This window comes from Gymnoscopelus braueri (assembly GCF_963280865.1).
Source record: "Gymnoscopelus braueri genome assembly, chromosome: 6".
Taxonomy (NCBI): Eukaryota; Metazoa; Chordata; class Actinopteri; order Myctophiformes; family Myctophidae; genus Gymnoscopelus; species Gymnoscopelus braueri.
The window spans coordinates 34,510,177-34,531,140 of NC_137607.1; the positions used below are offsets into that span (position 1 = coordinate 34,510,177).

A 20,964-nucleotide genomic window follows, 5' to 3' on the forward strand; every position below is an offset into this window, starting at 1 on the left:
TCCAGTACTTTAACTCAAGTACAAATTTGACTGAGCAAATTTCACTTGTAGTGGAGTAATATTTGACCAGGAGTATCTATACTTTGACTCAAGTACTGTGGATGAGTATTTTGTCCACCACTGTGCAACAATTCAAACGCAAGGACACTGCAGTGCAGTCTGGTGAGGGGCACCACTTCTCTCTCATACACACAAACACACATTTCACACACAAACCAACCAACCAACCGAAAATCACACACGTGTTCCTTATCAGAGGCCAGACATGAGTGAGGGCACTCTGCCGTCCCTGCTGCTCCGTCGTCTGGGAAACTGAGCGGAAACAGGCTGGATGGGGCCTCTCACATGCAATGTCGAAAGGCCAGGCCGGGTGATGTTGATCACGTCCTTAACGCGTCAGAGCGGTCAACCCGGACGATTTTGAAGTCAATTATCTTTGCTCAGGAAGCTCTCAGAAGGTTCCCCCTTCCATGACTTTTCCTAAATATTCAATCCCAGTGATCTCGTTTAGTTTTTTATAAAAACGAAATATGGCACCTTGATACCATCCCAGACGTAAATTTTCGGTTAGATTGACAGCTCTCACCCACTCTCCCCCAAGCAGGGCAGGTATTCACACCTCAGACCACCTGGAGATGCGTCATTGTTATAGTTAATGGGATCATTTGTATGTCCCATTCATGCATCTCTAAAATGGAGCGAAGGTTACTCAAGAAGAGGGGTCAGAGGAAGCGTTGTCATATGTAGCCGCTGACTCTGGCTGCTCCGACCTTCTGTGTGGACTGTGGACTCTATATCCGTTTCGACCGACAACGTCTTCATCAGGTACAGTACATGGATGGGAGCATCTATAATGCTGTGCGGATAATCGCTTTTAGTGTGGGCGTTTGGGACACTGATATGAAAAGGGCATTGTGTGCACTTGGGATTGCATGGTTTACCTCGACATTACATCAGGACCGACAGTGAGTTACCACATGACTTCCATGAGTTCAATCGTTGCAATTCTTTTCCCTGAGCAACAGGTCCACTCTCACTGCTATGGTAACAAGGTATTTTTTATAGTTCGTCGTGCGCAGCTGTCGCATGCCGAAAATAGCTGATCTACGAGTTCTGTGAGGCATTGTGAGCTTGCAGATCTGCTATTTTTGGAACGCACCAGCAGCATCATACGACAAAGTGTAAATCAGGCTTGAAGGTACTGAAGAAGAAATATGGTGAAGGTATGATCCTCAATGGACGTCACACTTGATGAAATGAGCCAAAAGATGGACATTATCAGTTACAATGGCCATGACTATCAGTTACAATGGCCATGACTATGAGATAAGATACAATGTAGAGGGTAATGTACTATGACTAATGATGAAACGTTAATGATCTATCCCCTGATGAAGGTAGTTGCTGCAGGTTTGGTTTGCCAAGATATGGTACAGCCAAAAGAATAAAGGCTTTAAAAACTGAAAGTGGAGTTTTCTATATGGACCCCCATAACTCTGAGTGTGTACAAATGAAACTTACTATACCTGCCAATCCCTATCAATAATTTAGCTGGACCCCTGAAACTTTAAAAATCTTTATTACACAAACCTCACCCCTACTTTTGAAAGTGTTTTTAAGCCATGGTGGTATTCTTTTATTTTATTTTTTACAGTTAAAGGGATATTTCACTTTCAAAAAAACTTTTGCTCATTTTATCTTCTACTCAGGCTTTTGTGAGCCCCCCAGACAGTTTTTAAGTTGCTTGATTCATTATTTAGATATTTGATATTTATTTTATCAGACACGCCCCCTTCCTATACAAACCCATTATAACTTCAAACTTCATTTTTAACCCGTTAGATTCATCAAAAACACCTGTCCTTGGTTCTGGTGACTCACCCTGCCCTCCTAATACATGAGGGGGCCGTGTTTTTTCGATTACTTTTTTCATTTATTTTTAATATTTTTTTTGGAAAATGAAAAAAATTAAATACATAAAAAAAATTAAATAAAATAAATGAAAAAATAAATCAAGCAACTTAAAAACTGTCCGGGGGGCTCACTAAAGCCTGAGTAGACAATAAAATGACCAAAAGTTTTTTTGAAAGTGAAATATCCCTTTAATGGTTTAAATTGTAAAATTCTATTGCGTGATAAAAATGCCAAGGTCACACAGGTCACTCACATTTCCAGCATTGTGACCATATGAATTCCTATGATTTATGACGGCAGTGCTGGGAAAATATGAATCTGTCTCGGAACACCGCTGTGTGTGTGTGTGTGTGTGTGTGTGTGTGTGTGTGTGTGTGTGTGTGTGTGTGTGTGTGTGTGTGTGTGTGTTTGTCAACACACGGAGAGATTGTGCCGTACAGAGATAACACATTCACATACGACGTCAGCAAACAGAGTATTGTATCTCTACACACACACACTCCACCGCAGTAGGTAAACATAACACATACTGCATGATTCATATGGGCTGGTGTGTGTACTGTAAATGTTACACTAGATCACATGGTGTCATAACAGGGAATACGAATGCTCATCTGCATGAGCTGTGCATGTCTGTAATAATGCATGCCACCAAGGATACTGTACATATTATGCATGACGCTCCCACATAACACAGTCACTAAAATAGCCAGTAGAATTCCACCATATGCCTCATTTATGTGCCGTCGTGTGACGGTGTCGCACACCGCAAAATAAAAGATCTACAAGCTCACAACACGTTGCGGCTATATTAGGCTCGCGACAGCGTGGTAATAAGTATAAATCTGGCTTTAGGTTTGGCCGGGAAACAAGGGGACATGCTTTCAGCTACAGGAAACTCTGACAGAATTTATTAGAGTACAATACGACACATTCCTTCAAATTTGGCTGGAAAATGACAGGACTACAGGATAGTTAAAAGTGGTGCGCCACTGGATTTACAGTAAGGTCAGACTAATGTTAGAGTGAAAGTTTCAATAGCTATATCATAGAGCAGTGGTGGAAAGTACATTTACTAAGTACAATTTTTAGGTACTTTTTACTCCACTATAATTATTTGACACATTAGCTACTATTTTCGTTTCGAGTTAGACTATTATAACAAAATATAAATTAAAAAACGTACGCCCTATTTTATACTTGGGCTATTCAAAAATAGCTGATCTACAAGCTTGCAAAACGTCACATCGTGTCACATGCTTATAGATCTGATATTTTAGAAAAGGATCGAGCATTTCTTTAAACGTTGAGCTACTTTTAACTCTCTCACTGCCAGACTTATTTCTGGCTGCGTTTGCCCACTGCAAGCGATTTTTCGATTTTCTTACCTTTTGAAGTAGTCACAGAATATTTATCTCCAGTATGCTCAATGGTTGCTAATCACGGAGTGTTCCACTGTGCTTCCGCCAAAAAAAAATGTCATGGCGACCTCCCGTTCGCTCTTTATACACCGTTGAAAATAGCATGTCTCGCCAAAAATACATAGTAAAACACAGGAGCCGAGATACAGGATTTTTAAGTAATAAGTTAACCAGGAAGTGAATGGAGCAGTAAATCTTCGGATCTCCTGGTCCTTTGTGAAAAAACTAAAAAGAAAAAAAAAGTCGTCCTTGGCAGTGAGGGCGTTATGACGATGTCTCGTCATAAGTCGTCCTTGGCAGTGAATGAGTGAATTAAACAGTATTTCTAGATTGTGGTGATATTACTACTTTTACTTAAGTAAGAAAAATCTGAGTACTTGATCCACCACTGTTCATTAGCTATAGCATAGAACAAGAGGGTTTGTGTGACAGCTCCAGCACAGTATATTTGCAAGTGTCTACACATATAGACACTGTGTATTTCTATTGGGAGTCACTTCAAAACAATCATGTCACACTAAGCAAATCAAGAGTGACATTTAAACAGGGCAGCCACTGTCCCCTATCCAGGGAAAGGGTTTGCTAAATCAGCTATGCCATGCCTCCATTTCATATTTGTATTGTCGATGACAAAAAAACAAACATAAAATCAATACAAATAATGCGGTGACATGTGGTGTCATCTACGTAGCCTTGATGACCAATACTGCATGGGTACTAGCCGAATATAATACTGAAACCGATATTTAGAACCAATAACTTGCTTAATCTTGCTCATGTAGATTAATAGAATAATCGAGAAGCAGTCGTTTTCTTCTTATATCAAATATAATCGATTAGTCTGATTCACCACTTGACCCTGCATTATACTACAAGGGTGGCGTGCATAAATTGCATAAATCGCCCAAGTTGCCAAACACTAACACATAATCACTTTCAACCTACCGTCCCTATTTTGGGCAGAGGAGGACGTAATGGATGAAATGTCTCATTAATAAATCAGACTTTTACCTGCAAGTTTGAGTGTGGACCTTATCCGCTAATAAGAAAAAACAGCAACAAGTAGCCCCATTCAGTGACGGTCATTTCGTTAATATTGCGTGGTCATTTTTCTCTCATTTGAATCCCCCCGTGCCCCCAGAGCACAATGTCAGTACTAATCACTATAGTAATAATCTTGGGTCATCATTTAGGCCATTTATCTTCATGATAGCGCTGGACAAGGACATCTAAGTCACCGTTTCACATCTTGCATATTGCTTTCTGATTATCATTAATCGCTTCACAACAAGTCCAAAATCATTACCATGTGTTGGAAGACAAAAAAGAAAAAAAGAAAAAAGCAGCTGGATGTCTAGTGTGCCTTGTTGATAGGAGATTTATGATTCTATCTAGAGGACTCTGTTCTCATCATGAGAATAATGCATAATGTGATGAGGCCAGTCTCTCCGGGTCATTATATATCACTGATTACAATGCGACTGACCGACAATTGGATTTCTTCAGTGGTGAAAAGTAACTTACTAACGTACATTTACTTGTACTGTAGTTACTGTAAGTTTGAAGTATTTTTAACTTTAGTTGAGTGTTTCCAATACTCCAATACGATAATGCACTTCCAACACTTGACAGTACACTACTATTTACAGTACGCTACTCCACTATATAGAGGCAAATATTGTACTTTTCAGTCCACTACAATTATTTGAAAACTGTAGTTACTAGTTAGTTACTGTCACAATCATTTACTTTTAATTATAATATCACAATAATATCACAATTTAGCAATTTAGTAAAAGAAAGAATATGTGTTTTGGGTGCAAAAATTTATCAACATTGCGTTGAGTTGTGAGCTTATGTGGAAAATGACCTCCCCTCGTTTTTGTTTTTTAACAAATCAAACCCTGGATATTCTGTCTTTACCAGTACTTTACTAGTGGTTCAGTGTGTCAGAGGAAAGAACTGTTAGAGTCTGTTATGCGGTTTCTAATTGTACTTACTTCCTTACGCAGGGCCTGGTTTGATACTATGATGACGTTGGGTGGATCTCCCACAGCTGTGGCAGCACCGCCGATGTTGGTGAAGATGACTTCGGCAATCAGGACATGTCTGGGGTCTAGATTAAGCACCTCACATAATCTGCAATTACAAGGAGAGAGTGATGGAGTCAGAGCCTTGATGCCAAAATATCCTTATAGATATTTGTGCTCAATAAATATTATATTTATGCTCAATAAATGTACAGTATTTATTTCAATCCAAAGGTTGTCTGACTGAAATAACCATTATTGGCCCATTTAGTGAACAGACAATTCACACTGTAAATCACTGACAAATTTGGGGCACTACTTTTGCATTGACATTGTGAAGACCTAATAATGAATGGTTCAATGTACTAAAAAAACAGAGGTCAGGAAACACTAACAATACAAAGAGACAGAAATGGGAAGTAGACATGCAATTTCCGAATGAGATGCTACACAGTGAAATCGATGGTGTTAATTTAACTCTGAGAGTTAACCCAAATGTAACCCATAAGGGTTTGCACACTCTCAGAGTTATAAATGGATATTATTAACACTGAGGATTTTATTATGTACAATACAGTAAATTGCAGCATCTGTGTAGCAGCGCTATTATTAACATAATGTGGGTTTGACTGTTCTAAAATAAGCTCCAGGGAATGGCGGGAGATTATTGATGGCATTTAACAGGATTACAGTCATCAGAAAACCACAAACAAAATGGTACAGTATAACACTAAAACCTTTTTTTTTTTATCTATAAAAAAAATACTGAATGCCTTGTCTGTTGGGCGTAAAACAAGCTTGCAATAGCATAAACACTAAAAGCACAGTTGCAGTCTTCAAAATAACACGATAGATAACACATAGGCGTAGGGATCCCCAGATGCAATCATTTAGCATGGGGACCCCCTAGAACTCCCGCAAAATGAATGATTGATAATTAATCTTCACCATTATCATATTTAAAAGTAAATACAACTAGAGAACATACAAGAATGTCTATTTTGATCCCGAGTTAGTCTACACCTACAGCACAAACAGTAAAGGAATTCTGGACCGAGTGACAGACCATATCGGTTCTAAATCAAGTCTAACATTAAAATTGGGTTCCCAGAGATAAAGAATCTTAATGGGAGTCCTTGAAATTAAAAAAAGTTGGTGTCAGGATTTCGTCTGAGTGTGTGCTTTGTGTGTGTGTCTGTGTGCATGTGTCAGGAGGTGTGAGTTAAGTGGTTGCACGTGTTTACCGTTTTACTACTCCTCCCATGTGTTTCTTGGTCCCTTCCTGTCAATCTCCTTTCATTTAGTTATTCACGCCCACTCATCATCAGCTCATTCATTTCAGTTGGGAACTAATGTTGGGACTATACAGAAGCTCTCTGAACAGCGGACTTTTAAGCACATCACATGAGCTACAGTATATGGCAATGGAGAAAGAATGACAAAGGAAGGGAGGGATTACCCCATATACATGTAGCCTATAGTGGGTTTCAAAGGGTGACGCAGCTCTGGGTTTACGGACAGGCTAGCAGAAGGAGCGAGTGCATTTTCCGGCAGCGGAAGCTGCCGCGGAACTGCCGGTGGAGGAGCGGCAGCTGCCGGCAGTGACTGCCGGCGGCGGAGCGGCGAGCTATCGGCGGAGGAGCGGCAGCTGCCGGGGCATCATCGGAGGCCAGTGCATCATTGGAACGCCGGCGGCGGAGCGGCGGGCTGCCGGCGGAGGAGCGGCAGCAGCCGGCGGTGGAGCAGCAGCGTGGAATCAGTAGGACTGTAGCCGGACTGTAGCCGGAAACTGCCGCTCCGCCGCTGCCGCCCCGCCTCCCGGCACCTGCCGCTCCGCCGCCGGCATCCCGCCACCCCCCCGCCGGCAGCCCGCCGCTCCGCCACTGGCAGCTTCGCGACAGCTTCCGTTGACGGAAAATGCACTCGCTGTCCCTCCAGGCCAGTGCATCATCGGAGGTGAGCTTCCCTCACCTCCGACATTCTGTTTTTATGCACCACAATTCTGGAAAGATCTAGTCACCCCCACCCACAAACACACACACACACACACACAATAAGGAGTTTGTTTCTGTCGGGCGGAAACCTTGTATCTCCATATTCAACTTTTTATGTTTTTTTGTAAATGAATGCCCCACTTCATCATACTAGTAGAGTGTCACTTCAAGCAGTGGAAATAGCAGATCGCGACACGTTGTGAGCTTGTAGATTGGCTATGTTCACTATTTTAAAATGCTTTAAAAATTATAATTTTAAAAAAGGAACGGTTTTGGACATATTGAGGTTTCTACCCGACAGCGATTTCACAGCACAGTACAGTACCTTATAGTGACAGGGGTGAAGAGCATCATAGTGGTCACATTGTCCAGGAAAGCTGAGAGAATGGCAGCAATGAGGCAGAGGATCATTATCATGGGCCAAACTCTTCCTCTGGACAGCTGGTAGGCCTGCAAGGGAGAGGGAATGCCCCATGATGAGCCACTTAATTAACAAGTGGATATTTCAATTCATTTCTGATCCACATGTGGTAGCATTCTACCATCAGGCATAGCATGAGTCCACGCAATCATTCATCTGACATCTAAATTCAAGCATCGTTGAGTGGGTTTTGTGTAGAACAAAGGACCCAGAAATTAGTTTTTTGAGTTATCACTGAACATAAATGTTCCTGGACTAATGAGAATGAACAATCACTTACTAGAAAGAGAATAAGTTCAAACTGCTAGTTGTAATTAGACGTGCTACTGGAACTTAAAGCCTAAAAAGACAAATATTGTGTTGTCACTGTTGTCACTAGACTAGACTAGTATCACTCCATGTACAGTATCTGACAATGTGACAGCGAATACATGGATTGATACTCGGCTGACAACATGGAGTTATGTCTACTTTAAAGGCCCAATCAATGATACAAAGAAAGCTCATTCCTGCACTGATTTACTGCATTTCTCAAATTCCAATGTCATATTAAGTCTATAAATGGTGTGATCAAAACTTTGCGGGAAACATTGCAGTTAAGTATAATGTTCTGTAAACGCACCTTCCAAAATATGTGAATTAAATAACCATGGTTTGCAGGTGAGCCACTCTATGCACAGCAGCCATATTGGAAAGAAATTGGGCCTCTTCCTTACTTCCTTCACAGGAGTTACCAATGATACTATATAATGAAGGCTCGGTTCCATTCAGCTAAAAGCTAAAAGCAATGAGTAAAGTGGGTGGTGGCACTTTGAGTGGTACAGTATCACTCAACACACCGAATTGGCCATTTAAAAGTGCCCTAAGTAGGTTTTCAAGGACACGGGTAGAATAGCCACTCAAAGGACACACACACACACACACACACACACACACACACACACACACACACACACACACACACACACACACACACACACACACACACACACACACACACACACACACACACACACACACACACACACACACACACACACACACACACACACACACACACACACACACACACACACACACACACACACACACACACAGTGTGGGGGGGTGACCACCCTTCTTTTGTGTAGTGGAGCCATGTGTCAGGTCTGGAGAAGCTTTGCCTGAAATTTTTATTTTAATTTGTAAAGCATTGCCCTTGTCCAGCACCCACTCAAAATTCATGAGGCTGCACGAGCCCTCTGTTTACTTAGGGTCTCAATGCTACTGTACCTGAAGGACAAGGATGTTTGCCCTCCTTGAAGACAACAGGATTATATCTGAGTCATGAGTTTGTTTGTGTCAAATGTTCTTACAATACAAACCCATTATAACTTCAAACTCCATTTTTAACATGTTAGATTCATCAAAAACACCCGTCCTTGGTTCTGGTGACTAACCCTGCCCTCCTAATACGTGAGGGGGCCGTGTTCCTTTTTTGGAAAATGAAAAAATAAATAATAATAATAATAAGTTATCGAAAAAACACGGCCCCTCGCGTTTTAGGAGGGCAGGGTGAGTCACCAGAACCAAGGACGGGTGTTTTTGATGAATCTAACACGTTAAAAATTTAGTTTGAAGTTATTATGGGTTTGTATAGGAAGGGGGCGTGTCTGATAAAATGAATATCAAATATCTAAATAGTGAATCAAGCAACTTAAAAACTGTCTGGGGGGCTCACAAAGGCCTGAGTAGATGATAAAATGACCCAAAGTTTTTTTGAAAATGAAATATCCCTTTAAGTGGTTAATTTTGTTTTTATAAAGATTTATTTATTGACATTGAACAAATACATCTGTCATGTTTTTATACAGACAGGTAAAAGACAAAAATGAAAAACAATATTGTTTTTTTTTAATAATAATTTAAAAACTATTATATGAATGTCACTGTTATTATGAGCACTGTCCTCATTACCATTATATTTCTGCAGTGGGACACAGAGGTAAACTGTAAGATTAAAATAAATCCCCAAATTAGAATGAAGTGTCATTAAATAGTGTTATTTCACTTAAGTTGTCATTGCAAAATTGTGGCCCAGCTTGGCTTAATAATATCAATGTTAATTTACAGTTCAAAGACGATGCCAAGAATACTGTCTAATAACTTAAGAGGATTTGAGCACTATTCAAACTTCTTCTAGTAATTTCTTACCGGGTGCAAAGTCTAGAAAAGTTATTTTACAATAGGGATTAATTAATTAATTAATTCATACCTCTTCTGGTGAACACATTCAGCGAAAATAGCTGATCTACAAGCTCACGTTGTGCAAGCTCACGTCACGTTGCAATGCGTTGTGAGCATGTTGATCAGCTATTTCCAGCAAATACATTAAGGTGTAGAGGGAAAAAGGAACGTGCCTAGTATAGAGCCTTGGGAGACTTTGGTCAACTAAGTAGCCGGGTTCATGTGGTTGAACTGGCATGTGTAGCAAGCAAAAAACAACAAAAGAAAGTGCATGTTTCAGCACAAAGTCTTGTTCAACATTATACAGTAATAATGCTGAAGAAACGTTTGTGCTGAAACTGTAACACTGGTAGTCAAAGCGTGACCATTAATGGTTTCACTTCGAGACTCAAAAATGTGTAAAAACAGTTTCCAATACCTCCAGACACTTGATATCATACATACATAATAACTGTACAACCAATTGCAATGACAGTTTTTTGGTGTACAAAATATGGCTTTGTTTTCATTGATTATTGATTATATTTTCTTGGTCATTTCAGTGCTGTAATTTTTTATAATGCCAACTCACCTTCACAGCACAATAGTCAAAGAATCCTGTGTCGGAAAATATGGCCACAAGTATCATCTGTAAGAAATAAAAGTACACACACATTAATAATATATTAATCTGATTATCAATTATATTAGTATTTAGTATATTATTATGCCTAGTCTGGAATCACACATAACTGGCCAATGTGGCCATGGTCTGAATCCCACCAGAGCTCTCCTACACTGTGAATCTTCTGGCTTTCCTCCTATCTATTTTCCTACTACAAAAAAAATGTAAATGCAGCTACAGCAGTCCCTCATACACTAGGAAATGTATGAGGTGATGCTGTTTGACTGGCCGATCTACAAGCTCACAACACGTCCCAAAACCGTTGTATGACAAAGTATAAAGGGCTTAAGTGGTTAATCAGACTAATTGATTTAGTTAATTACTGTATAAGAAATTAATAAGATTGATTTGTTGATATATAATATATATATAATATAAAATATTTATATTATAAATACATTTTTTCTAATGTTTTTTTTTTTAAATGCACTTGATAACCAGTATAGAATATAATCAATTGTTGCAACCCTACACAAGAGACACACATGGACGTACTGGGAGAGGACATTGCTTTGTCACATGTTACAAATGTGACACCCTATGGTTTTAATGTTCCGGTCACATAATATGGAACTTTTCAGACGCAGTGTTCAATTTGACACAGACTTGGACGTCAGTGTTTCTATGGAGACCGGCTTTGGAAACATCTACTGTCGATCACTAAGGGCTTCGCTCCATAGAAACAATTCAGAGGCAGTTGTTAAGAAGTACATGAACCAGACAGAACATTTGAAAAAGGAAAAAGCCTTGACCTTATTACAATGCAAAACGCCATCAGTCTGAGGACGATCTTTGGATATGAGATGTGAAATGTGAGATTTTTAGAAACTAGACAATGTTAAAGTGCACTTTTTCATCATGTTTAATTGTAGTCTCTCACTCACCATGCCAAACAGCAGGGCCAAGGTCTCGTAGTCAATCCACTCTACCACTGTCACCAGACTGGGCCTCTACATAGCAGACACATGGATTAGACAAAGCTTTTCTCTCTATAGGAAGACACGCTTTAATTGTTATCTTTATTTGAGCATTAAGCATTATTATATGCTTCATTGGGACCTCCCCCTTTGGTGTTTATTTGTGAGTGACCGTTGTGAATGAGAGCTTTTGTTTGTCAATGGAATCCCGCACAATCCTCCATTTCAAAAGGATAGCTTTCCAATGCCCCCTGGGTCACAGCACAAAGTATTAGTGGGATTTACCAACAGTTGTGTGGTAAGCACTTATTCCCAGCCGCAAGGGGTGCCAGATTTCATGCTTGAGAAAGTTTAGCCTGTTGTCAATAGGCCTCTGAATGCCCATATGCTTCTACTGTACCATGGTCATATACAGTACCTCAGAGGGCACTTGGAACAACTGACTGGATGATGCTGAATTAACAATTGTTCTTTGTTTGTTTTTTGTGCCAGAGTGTGGTGAAAGTTACAAACAGGGTTGGATTTGCTTGGGAGGATGGGTGGAATTCAGGCTTCTGCTTTTGATATCCCCCTCTGATCATTCATTCTTTATCCCTACTGCATCTGGTCACACTGAAGTACATGCATTTTCTTTTGGTAAATGTAGACTGTCTGATATGTTTGATATTTATGTTTGATAATATCACAATTTAACAATTTAATAATAACTAGAAAAAGTGCTCCTCGGAGCACAGGTCTCCGCCAGGTGAGGTACGTTATTGTGGCCTCCTGGTAGCGCTATAACAGGCCAATGTGAATGGGTGCCATTTCTTCCTTGGCCTAGTGGGAATGTGCGTGTGAAATTTCACGGAAAGCGCAAGCTGCGTTCATGATTTGAGGCATTTTGTTGAAAACGGACCAATCCTGCAAACCTTGGAAGCCAACCTTAGCCAATGAGGATGGAATATGGAAAATTGGATAATCCGTGTTGATCACATGACTATAGAGATACTATGTACCGATTTGCATGACGTTTGGATAAAATCTGTAGGAGTAAATGGGTTTCGCACAAATCGACCCATGTGAGGTTCTGAATTGGCATCCAGGGAGTGTGTGTGCACAGTTTCGGAGCGACCGGGCCAACGGTGCCGGAGATTAGCTGCTCGCAGACAGACGGACACACGGACGGACGGACACACACACGGACGGACGGACACACACACGGACGGACGGACAGGGGGTAAAACATACTCTCGCCATGCCTTTCGGCCTGGCGTAGACAATAATGATTTTTTTTTACTGTATATACAATACCCTATTTTGGCCAGATTTTTTGTTTTGGTTTTTATAGAGAAAGTATCTCACATTTGTATTTATTTTTTACAAATCAAACCCTAGACACAATCATAGAATGGAACAGAGGAGGAGTCGTCTTACATCACCAATGATAGCCAGGGCAGCTAACGCAGCCAAAGAGCCCAGCATGGCAGCCAGGGTGCGGTGGACAATCTGAAAGACAAAACAATAGACAAAACAAGAGTCTGTGTTACAATGAAAAGGATCAAATTAACTGAATATAATATATACACCAGTGATTCTCAACCCGTTTATGGTTTATTTAAGAACCCCAGTTTGATATGCATCACGCCACGGACCCCCACTTGATACGATTTTTATCTCCCCAATCTACAATGTAAAATCCTCAGTGTTCATTTTACTGTACAAGTGTAACCCACGCTGGGCAAGACCTAGCCGGTTGAGTGTCTAAACGGAAGTACTAGAATTTGGCGGAAGTACCGCCCAAGGGAATGACGTTGACGCTTTACAAATCTGTTTACATTCTCCGTGAATGAAACGAGTGTTGTGATTGGTCGTTTCCGGGGGAAATACGTCAGACGGAAGTCCCCACCCCTATAGACTATATGACTATATGACTCACTGCTTAGGTCGTGACCAGGCTTTTCTCTTCGCAGATGATTAAAGGCTGCATGGGAGCGAGGCTAAGTAAAACCTGACAATCTATTCTTTAGCAATATACCGTAACTTATACAATTGGAGTGGTTGTATTTGGTCTCCCTGCTCTTCTATTGAGACACTTGGATCCTGTCAAAAGTCATGTCTCACATAGACTGCCCTGGCGTGTCTCATATCTTTGCTTAACATTCCCCCAGAATAGGGATGAAAGTGGTTGGTTTAAACAAACAAGATTATATGTAATTGCATTTCAGAAAATAAGTTCTGCCATTTCTCTCTGTCACAAACATACACACACACGTGCGCATTTGCATAACAAACCAACGGTGACTTCAGTGTTCTTTGTCATAGAAACCTGCACCGAGTGTAAGCCAAAGATTCCCTCTTCTCATTTCCATATTCCCCTTTTTCATGAAGAGATGTGGTTGATCAGGGCTGATGAAGTGTCAACTAATGACAGCAACCTGCTCTGCCCTAATTAGGTGAGACTTGTTGTCGGCTTCATGCCATCCCAGGGGAAGATGTGATTAACTTGCCTATTGTTTTATAATCCCTGTGACAAAGCAAAGACTGCAGAACAGTGTTCATCAGTCCAGTATGTCGAGAAAACACCCTGTTCAAGAGCAGTGGTTCTTAAAGTGGGCTCGGGGGGGGAGGGGGATATCTTTTACTTGAAAAATGTGGAAATACTTTCAGATATGGGTCCCCAGCCAAATACATATGCAAAAGTTTGAGAACCACTGTTCTAGAAGCAATCTCAGCCCACAGATAGAATTCAAAGAAATGTTGAATCACGCCAAAGTGATGTGTTATCAATTGTTACCAAAATATGAAGCATAATTAAAGCACACGTTGTCAATAGCAGCTTGCATGCACATCAATGATATATCCTCTGTGACAAAGGCCTGGATAGACAGTAAATGGTTGCATGTACTGCAAATCAAGAAGCTCTTTGGAGTAGCTCTTACCCGCCAGGACTTTTCCCACCACAGTCATGTTTGATGCGTCCATTATTAAAAATTGAGGCCTGTGATAAAGCGTGACTATGTAACCATGCAGCGGAAGCCCCAACCGCTCTCCGGACATCTTTATTTAATTGAAGTAAATGTCACGGAAGTAGGTCACCTCGTGTATATTGGTGAATGCGATCCAGATCAACAGTATGACTCTCACCAACAACATAAATGTCAAGCGACTTCCACAACTACAGGCGCTGTACCTCTAAACTTTTATGAATAATTACTGCTTTGACCTTAATTCTTGCTTGGCTGATGGTTGTTGTTTTTTTTTCTCCAAGGGCATTTGGACCTTTACCTTCCTACTGCAATTAATAATCTTCTGACAATATAATAAAGCCACTGGTACCTTGCCAAGGAAAGGAAAATCGAGGAATAGCAACAACAAGAAAAGAACTCCAGTACTTTTATAAAGTATGTCAGAGAAAAGAGCTAGTGGAAGTATTGTGCTCATGTAACACACGAGATTCGGACCGAGGTCTCACACGTGGGAAAACAAACATCTAAAGCTTGGCCAAGAGAGAATCCCCCCTTAGCGAGGTGAGATACATTATTAAGCTTTCGGGTTTCAGGCTGTGCTACTGTACAGTCATTCACTCCCACCCTTTGATAAATTATGTTTAACGCCCTAAACCGATCCACTAGATCACAACACGGCGCAACGCGTTGTGAGCTTGTGGGTATTAAGGGGAGTGTCATGGTGAAAGTTAGTGAAAGTTTAATCCCTGGACCGCACAGAACCATTAAAGCTGTTAGAAATCAAACAGATTAATCAAAGCTTTTTTAACTGGCAATCAGACTATGGGCCAAACAAAACAAGCACCCTTATTTATAATGTGCACCTAGTGCACTGAAATGGTGAAATCAGAGGAGGGGCGACAGACTAATTATGTTTCATTTACATCCAAACATGACATCTGTTGTGCTATAAGCATTGTCAGAGTAACGAAACCTGTCTTTTAACCCATTAAGACCTGAGGCCGATTCTACAAATGTCTTTTAAATCCTAACGGTTTTATGTTGCTATGATATCAGTGGTTCTCAAACTCTTTCATGTCAAGGACCCCCAAAATTATATGTATTTGGCCGGGGACCCTCATCTCAAAATATTTAGTTCCAGGGACTCCCAGAAGCAAAGATTTGAGTTACAAATGTTTGCTTAAAAATATATATTCAAAGATTTGCACACATGTTCATGATTTTTCAAAAAGAGCAGATCTACAAGCTCTACAAGTCTAACTAATGGTTAAAATCTAAAATGACAGATGCTTTCCCGGTCTTAATGGGTTACGGCTGTGGGCAATTATACCCTGTTAGTATGTCATACCCATGTTAGTTAATGACAATAATTGTTAGTGTACATGTGGATCTTGCTATACTGTTCAACGACATAGGCTACTTGGTCGTGTCAAGACCACTCACAGACCTGACTTTAGGGGCGGCAGTAGCTCAGGATGTAGAGCGACTGCTTGGGAATCGGAAGGTTACCAGTACAACCTGGCCACTCCTGTGTTAGTGTCAAAGTGTCCTTGAGCAAGACACTGAAGCCCTTCTGCTCCAGATGAGCAGGTATGGTGCCTTGCATGGTTTCCTCTATCCATCGGTGAGTTTAACGTACATTGTAAAGCACCTTGGATAAAAGCATTTTAAATGGTAAATGGTGCTACAGTAAATGCACCATTTCCTGAAGCCAGATTTATTCTTAGTTGCACACCAGAAATAGCAGATATACAAGCTCACAACACGTTGCGCTGCGACACCCGTGCAAAAACTAAGTATAAATTAAGCTTGAAGCACCCTGAATCAGATTCCATCTCTCAAGATTATGGACAATACAGAACGAAGCAGAACAAAGCTGACACCCTCTCCTGTTATTTGCCTTGTGAAGAATACAGACAAGGAAAGATATCATTTCCTGCGATAGTCATAATCCACAATAGGTATTGTATAACTGCATCGCAATAAAGTGTCCAGGCGAGTAGAGGTCGGACAGAAACCATGATAGATTTGTGGGCAGCCCAAGCAGACATTTATTAGTTTCTTTCAGCTCCAGTATGTCTGTGTTGCCAGGTATATGCTCTTCTAGTAGGATACCTCACCGTTTCTTTTAGTTCTTTTGAAATTCAAATGTATGTCTGCTTTATTTGACAGTGCAGAGGAGAGAGAGCGGAGAGAGGCAGTAGAGGACATCTAAAATCTAGGGTATTTTTCAGAAATTTGGGGTATAGATATAATAGTCATTCATGTGTAAATGTATACTGTTCCTTTTGTGTGAAAGTCATCAAACACATGAGCTCTAGCGTCCCTATTCTGGGGTGAACATCTGGAGACATTAACAGATCTACAAGCTCACAACACATCGATCTGTGTCGCATTGTGTGCTTGTAGATCGGCTATTTCTGGCAGAGAGATTTGGTGTAGAGAGAAAAAAGACGGGGACCGAGTATAGACCCATGAGGGACCCCGGTTAACGTAAGCTAAAATAATGTAATCATAAACCCTCTCTTGGCGGGGTGTATTTTGGCTTTTCGTGCCGGTTCGTTTCTGATTCTAGCCTAAAAATCAGAAGGTTGTTGTGTGTTTGTGCACAGCATACAGACTGCTGAGTCACCAGGAAGGGCCTTGCCCTGTCAGCTGTCCTTTCAAGTAAGATCTGAATATCAGTTCACTTGGCAGTGAAGCAAGCGAGCTGATGCCTGCCCTGTCGGTTTGCACCAAGCCCGACGTTGCTGTCATCTCTCTGGGTCTGCTGTTGATTGTTCCGTCATGGTATTTGTCCCTGCCAACCCAGCTTAACGGGTTCGCACAGTCGTCTGGCTCAGGGAGATTAGACCTTCTAATTGACGCTCATTTGAGATGCGCTACAATAGATGGCAGCTGCATTCTGGCCTGAGGGATACGGATGCAGCTTGCTTGTGATAAAACCATATTGATACTGTATGCAATAGTCTGGGAATATCGATATTCGGTTGCAAGCAAGAGATGTTTCTGTGCAAAATAACACAGGCGCTGTACAAAGTTATGTACATTAACCATGGCCATTAACCATTTCCCTCTACAACAAATCTCCTGCACAAAATAGAAGATCTACATTTTGCAAAATGTTCACCTATTTCCGCCAAATGTTTCCTATTCCCTTTTATGAAATGCCCAGAAAAGGGATGCTAGGGTTCAAGTGGTTAAAAAGTCGAGTTAGTAGCTTCTATATATATCTTCTATATTTCACTCTTAAGAGTTCAAAATGGCCCCATTTGGGCTGTGAACTTCATCATGATCTAACGTGTCAGAGTGTGGTTTGAGCAAAGATGTACGAGCACATGCTGTGTACTTAATCACCAGTCGGAGCCATTTACCTCAAAGATGATGAGAATGTACACGCCAGCCAGGATGACTCCAGCGATGGCCACCTGAGTCTCCACGTTGACGTAGAACGACTGGTGGGTCATGGATAGAGGCACCACTGCATTTTCCTGTACGAACGCCTGAACCGAGATGATGACGTTCCCACTGTTTGGAAAGGATAGGAAGGACAACACACAGAGAATATGACCTGAATGAAGTTGTCATACTGTATGATATAAAGTAGGCCTATATGAATATATAGTACAATACATAATTCTGTATTTTTATTTTTGATGCACGCGCATGGTTTGGGTAAAAATAAATTATAATACAAAATACTAAATATATAAATTTCTGGTACATTTCCGGTGCCTGCATCATTTTGATGGGACTGTCAGGGGCAGATACTCACTAACTATGTGCAGTAGTATATTGTTGTATATATTGTTTAGTTGATTTTGTTTAGTTTATTAGGATTGTTTAGAGAAGTTTGTGGAACGATTGTTGTGAAAAATATACCAGTGAAAGATTATATCAAAAATGACTTTGCTTTTACTTGAAAAAAGTTATACAGAATGACTTTAATGTGTTTCAGGGTACCTGCTTAGCATTTCGAATGTTTTCGTCACCACTATCTGGTCACTTCGTTCACCGTGCAGAGGTATGGTCCAGTTATGAATCACCTGTTCACCAGTTACAATTTAGAAACACTCAAGTACCTTTGCCATTACCTTTTCATAAGCAGCAATTATGAGCAGCACTCTAGTAAGCAGTCATTATCGTATCACGTGGAGAAGCGTTACCTGCTGAGGCCGCCTCCTCCGTGGCCCCGCCTCCTCTGTCTGCTCCACCTGGATGAGTATGTACTCCTGATTGGTCAGGTCAACCACTTTCCCTCCCGTGAACGCACCTCCCACCTGCAGCTTCAGCAGAGCATTGTCGCGGAAATTGGTCAGGTTCATGGCTGCGGTGCACATACTGTCAAGGAAACACTATGAAGGCAGAATAACATTGAAGGCAACACTTTTTAACTCATTGTTACATTGAGTGCCAAACACGAGTGCCATAACCGTAGATCTTCCACAGGCGCTCTATTGCAACTTAGGAATGATCCGCGGACCCTGTAAAATGGAATGGACGGATGTGAATCTAGTCCAAAAAACGTACCTCCCGTCCACTCCAATGATAGGATCTTGAGAAAAAGGTCCTTATCTCCATATCTTTTTACTGTGGTGAAAACGAGCCATTTTCGATGGGCGATCACTCTGCAATGGCAGATTGCGTTAGAAATACAATTGTTCCAGGCGTTAGTCGGGACCCTCGACCATCGCGCAGACACCCTTTGTTTACATCCAGGTCCTCGTCGAGGCGTCTACAGCTCTAAACAGCTCAGCGTAAACGGTAAGATCGGTGGCACTGGATGTACCCTGTTTTAAAAAACCTCTGGCACTTGATGTGTTAAAAGGGGCGTAGAATGGAGATCGAGGGCACGATGGCGCAGTCGGTAGCACTGTCGCCTCACAGCTAGAAGGTCCTGGGCTCGATTCCCGCCAGGGGTGTCAGGTGTGGGCGCTGGGGGCGTGTCCATACGTTGGCGAAAGGGCCTACTCTGTGTGGAATTTGCATGTTCTCCCCGTGTCTCCTAGGGTAGTTAATCACAAAAACATGTAGTAATCCTGGTCGCTATACCGCCTCCCCCATGACAGCCGGGGCACCTGATGGAGTTGGTTGGAATAACGTGTTCCTTCCGCGCGCTACGTCCTACCGGGGAAACTCCCCCCTGTCAGGTGACAAGAAGGTCAGTTGGCTCTCATGCATTAAAGAAGGCATGAGCTCGGCCCTGGGCTCTCTAGGCTGTTGGGGAGAGTGTAGTGCCCAGGATCAAATTGGCACCGGGTGAAAAAGGGTTACAAAATCGTGGGATAAAAAAAGAATGGAGATCGAAGCTCTGTCCGAACATACACACAACACTGCGAGTGCCCAGACTGGACAGCTCATATCCCTCCGCACAGGGGCAATGACAGGATATAACAATGGGGTAATTGGGGAGATTCTAAGTGTGACAGCGGCCCTCAAGGATGACACGGTTTATAGTTTTGATCGTTAATCAAGTACTGGGAATCTAGTGAGATATAATGTCCCGGAGCACAGAATTACAAGTGTCTGACGACTCTGTCCTGCCACTTTCTTTGAAATATGCGCTTCCAACGCCCCAGGACACTTGAGCCTCAATTAGTGAGCATTCGCTCTGCCAGAAACCTCCTTATGTGTGATGATGGAAAATGTGATTGCGATTGGGACAGTGTCAAGCTGATTAGGTATGTTTCTTGTGGTGGACAGTAACGAAGAACATTTACTTGAGTACTGTACTTAAAGGACGACTTCACACATTTTCAACCTATCTTCATATAATTGGTCCTCACTAATGCACATTATAATACAGTACCGTTTTTGTCTACCCTGTCTGTGTTTCAGAGGAGGGCTGTGGACAGTTCAGAAACCCGCCCGGCGCCTACCAGTGACATCATCGATGGGAAATTCAAGGCAATAGAAACTGTAGGCTTTCAATTCCTGAAACCTTCCTAAAGACATTTTTGAAAAATGTTGTATTTTACCTTACTTGACAGTTTTTTTTTTGTTTTTTTTTTTAAGCTTATGACTTTCACTCCACTTTCATTTCAAAGACAAATATTGTACTTTTGACTACCGATACATTTCTAGGAAAGGACCCCCCTGGGACCCAAACTTACAAAAATACATTATGAACTAAAGGACCACTTCACTCATTTTCAACCTATCTTCATATAATTGATCACTGACTAATGCTCATTATAATAAGATGGCACCATTTCTGTTTACTCAGTCTGTATCTCAGAGGAGGGCTATGGACAGTTCAGAAACCTGCCTACCAGTGGCATCATTGGTAGGCAGGTTTGGTCAATTCAAACAAGATTTCAAACTTGTCTTTATTAATGCAAGAACAATGGCTACCATTTAAGCATTCTAACTTTCAAGAAAGATCGATAATGTCATTGGTAGGCAGATCTCTGAACTGTCCATAGCCAA

The 20,964-nt window shown here is 41.4% G+C and overlaps 1 protein-coding gene across 1 annotated transcript in view; it reads right to left on the reverse strand.

The window, feature by feature from the left end:
- Nucleotides 1–20,964, reverse strand: part of oca2 (oculocutaneous albinism II) — a gene marked incomplete at its 5' end in the record, with an annotated part of 76,137 nt that overhangs the window by 45,634 nt on the left and 9,539 nt on the right. Inside the window, 8 exons of the mRNA XM_080429740.1 lie at nt 5,336–5,474; nt 7,685–7,809; nt 10,578–10,634; nt 11,555–11,620; nt 13,004–13,075; nt 17,910–18,063; nt 18,499–18,581; nt 18,702–18,862. Coding sequence (XP_080285866.1) covers nt 5,336–5,474; nt 7,685–7,809; nt 10,578–10,634; nt 11,555–11,620; nt 13,004–13,075; nt 17,910–18,063; nt 18,499–18,581; nt 18,702–18,862 — 857 coding nt within the window. The remainder of the gene's footprint in view (nt 1–5,335; nt 5,475–7,684; nt 7,810–10,577; nt 10,635–11,554; nt 11,621–13,003; nt 13,076–17,909; nt 18,064–18,498; nt 18,582–18,701; nt 18,863–20,964) is intronic.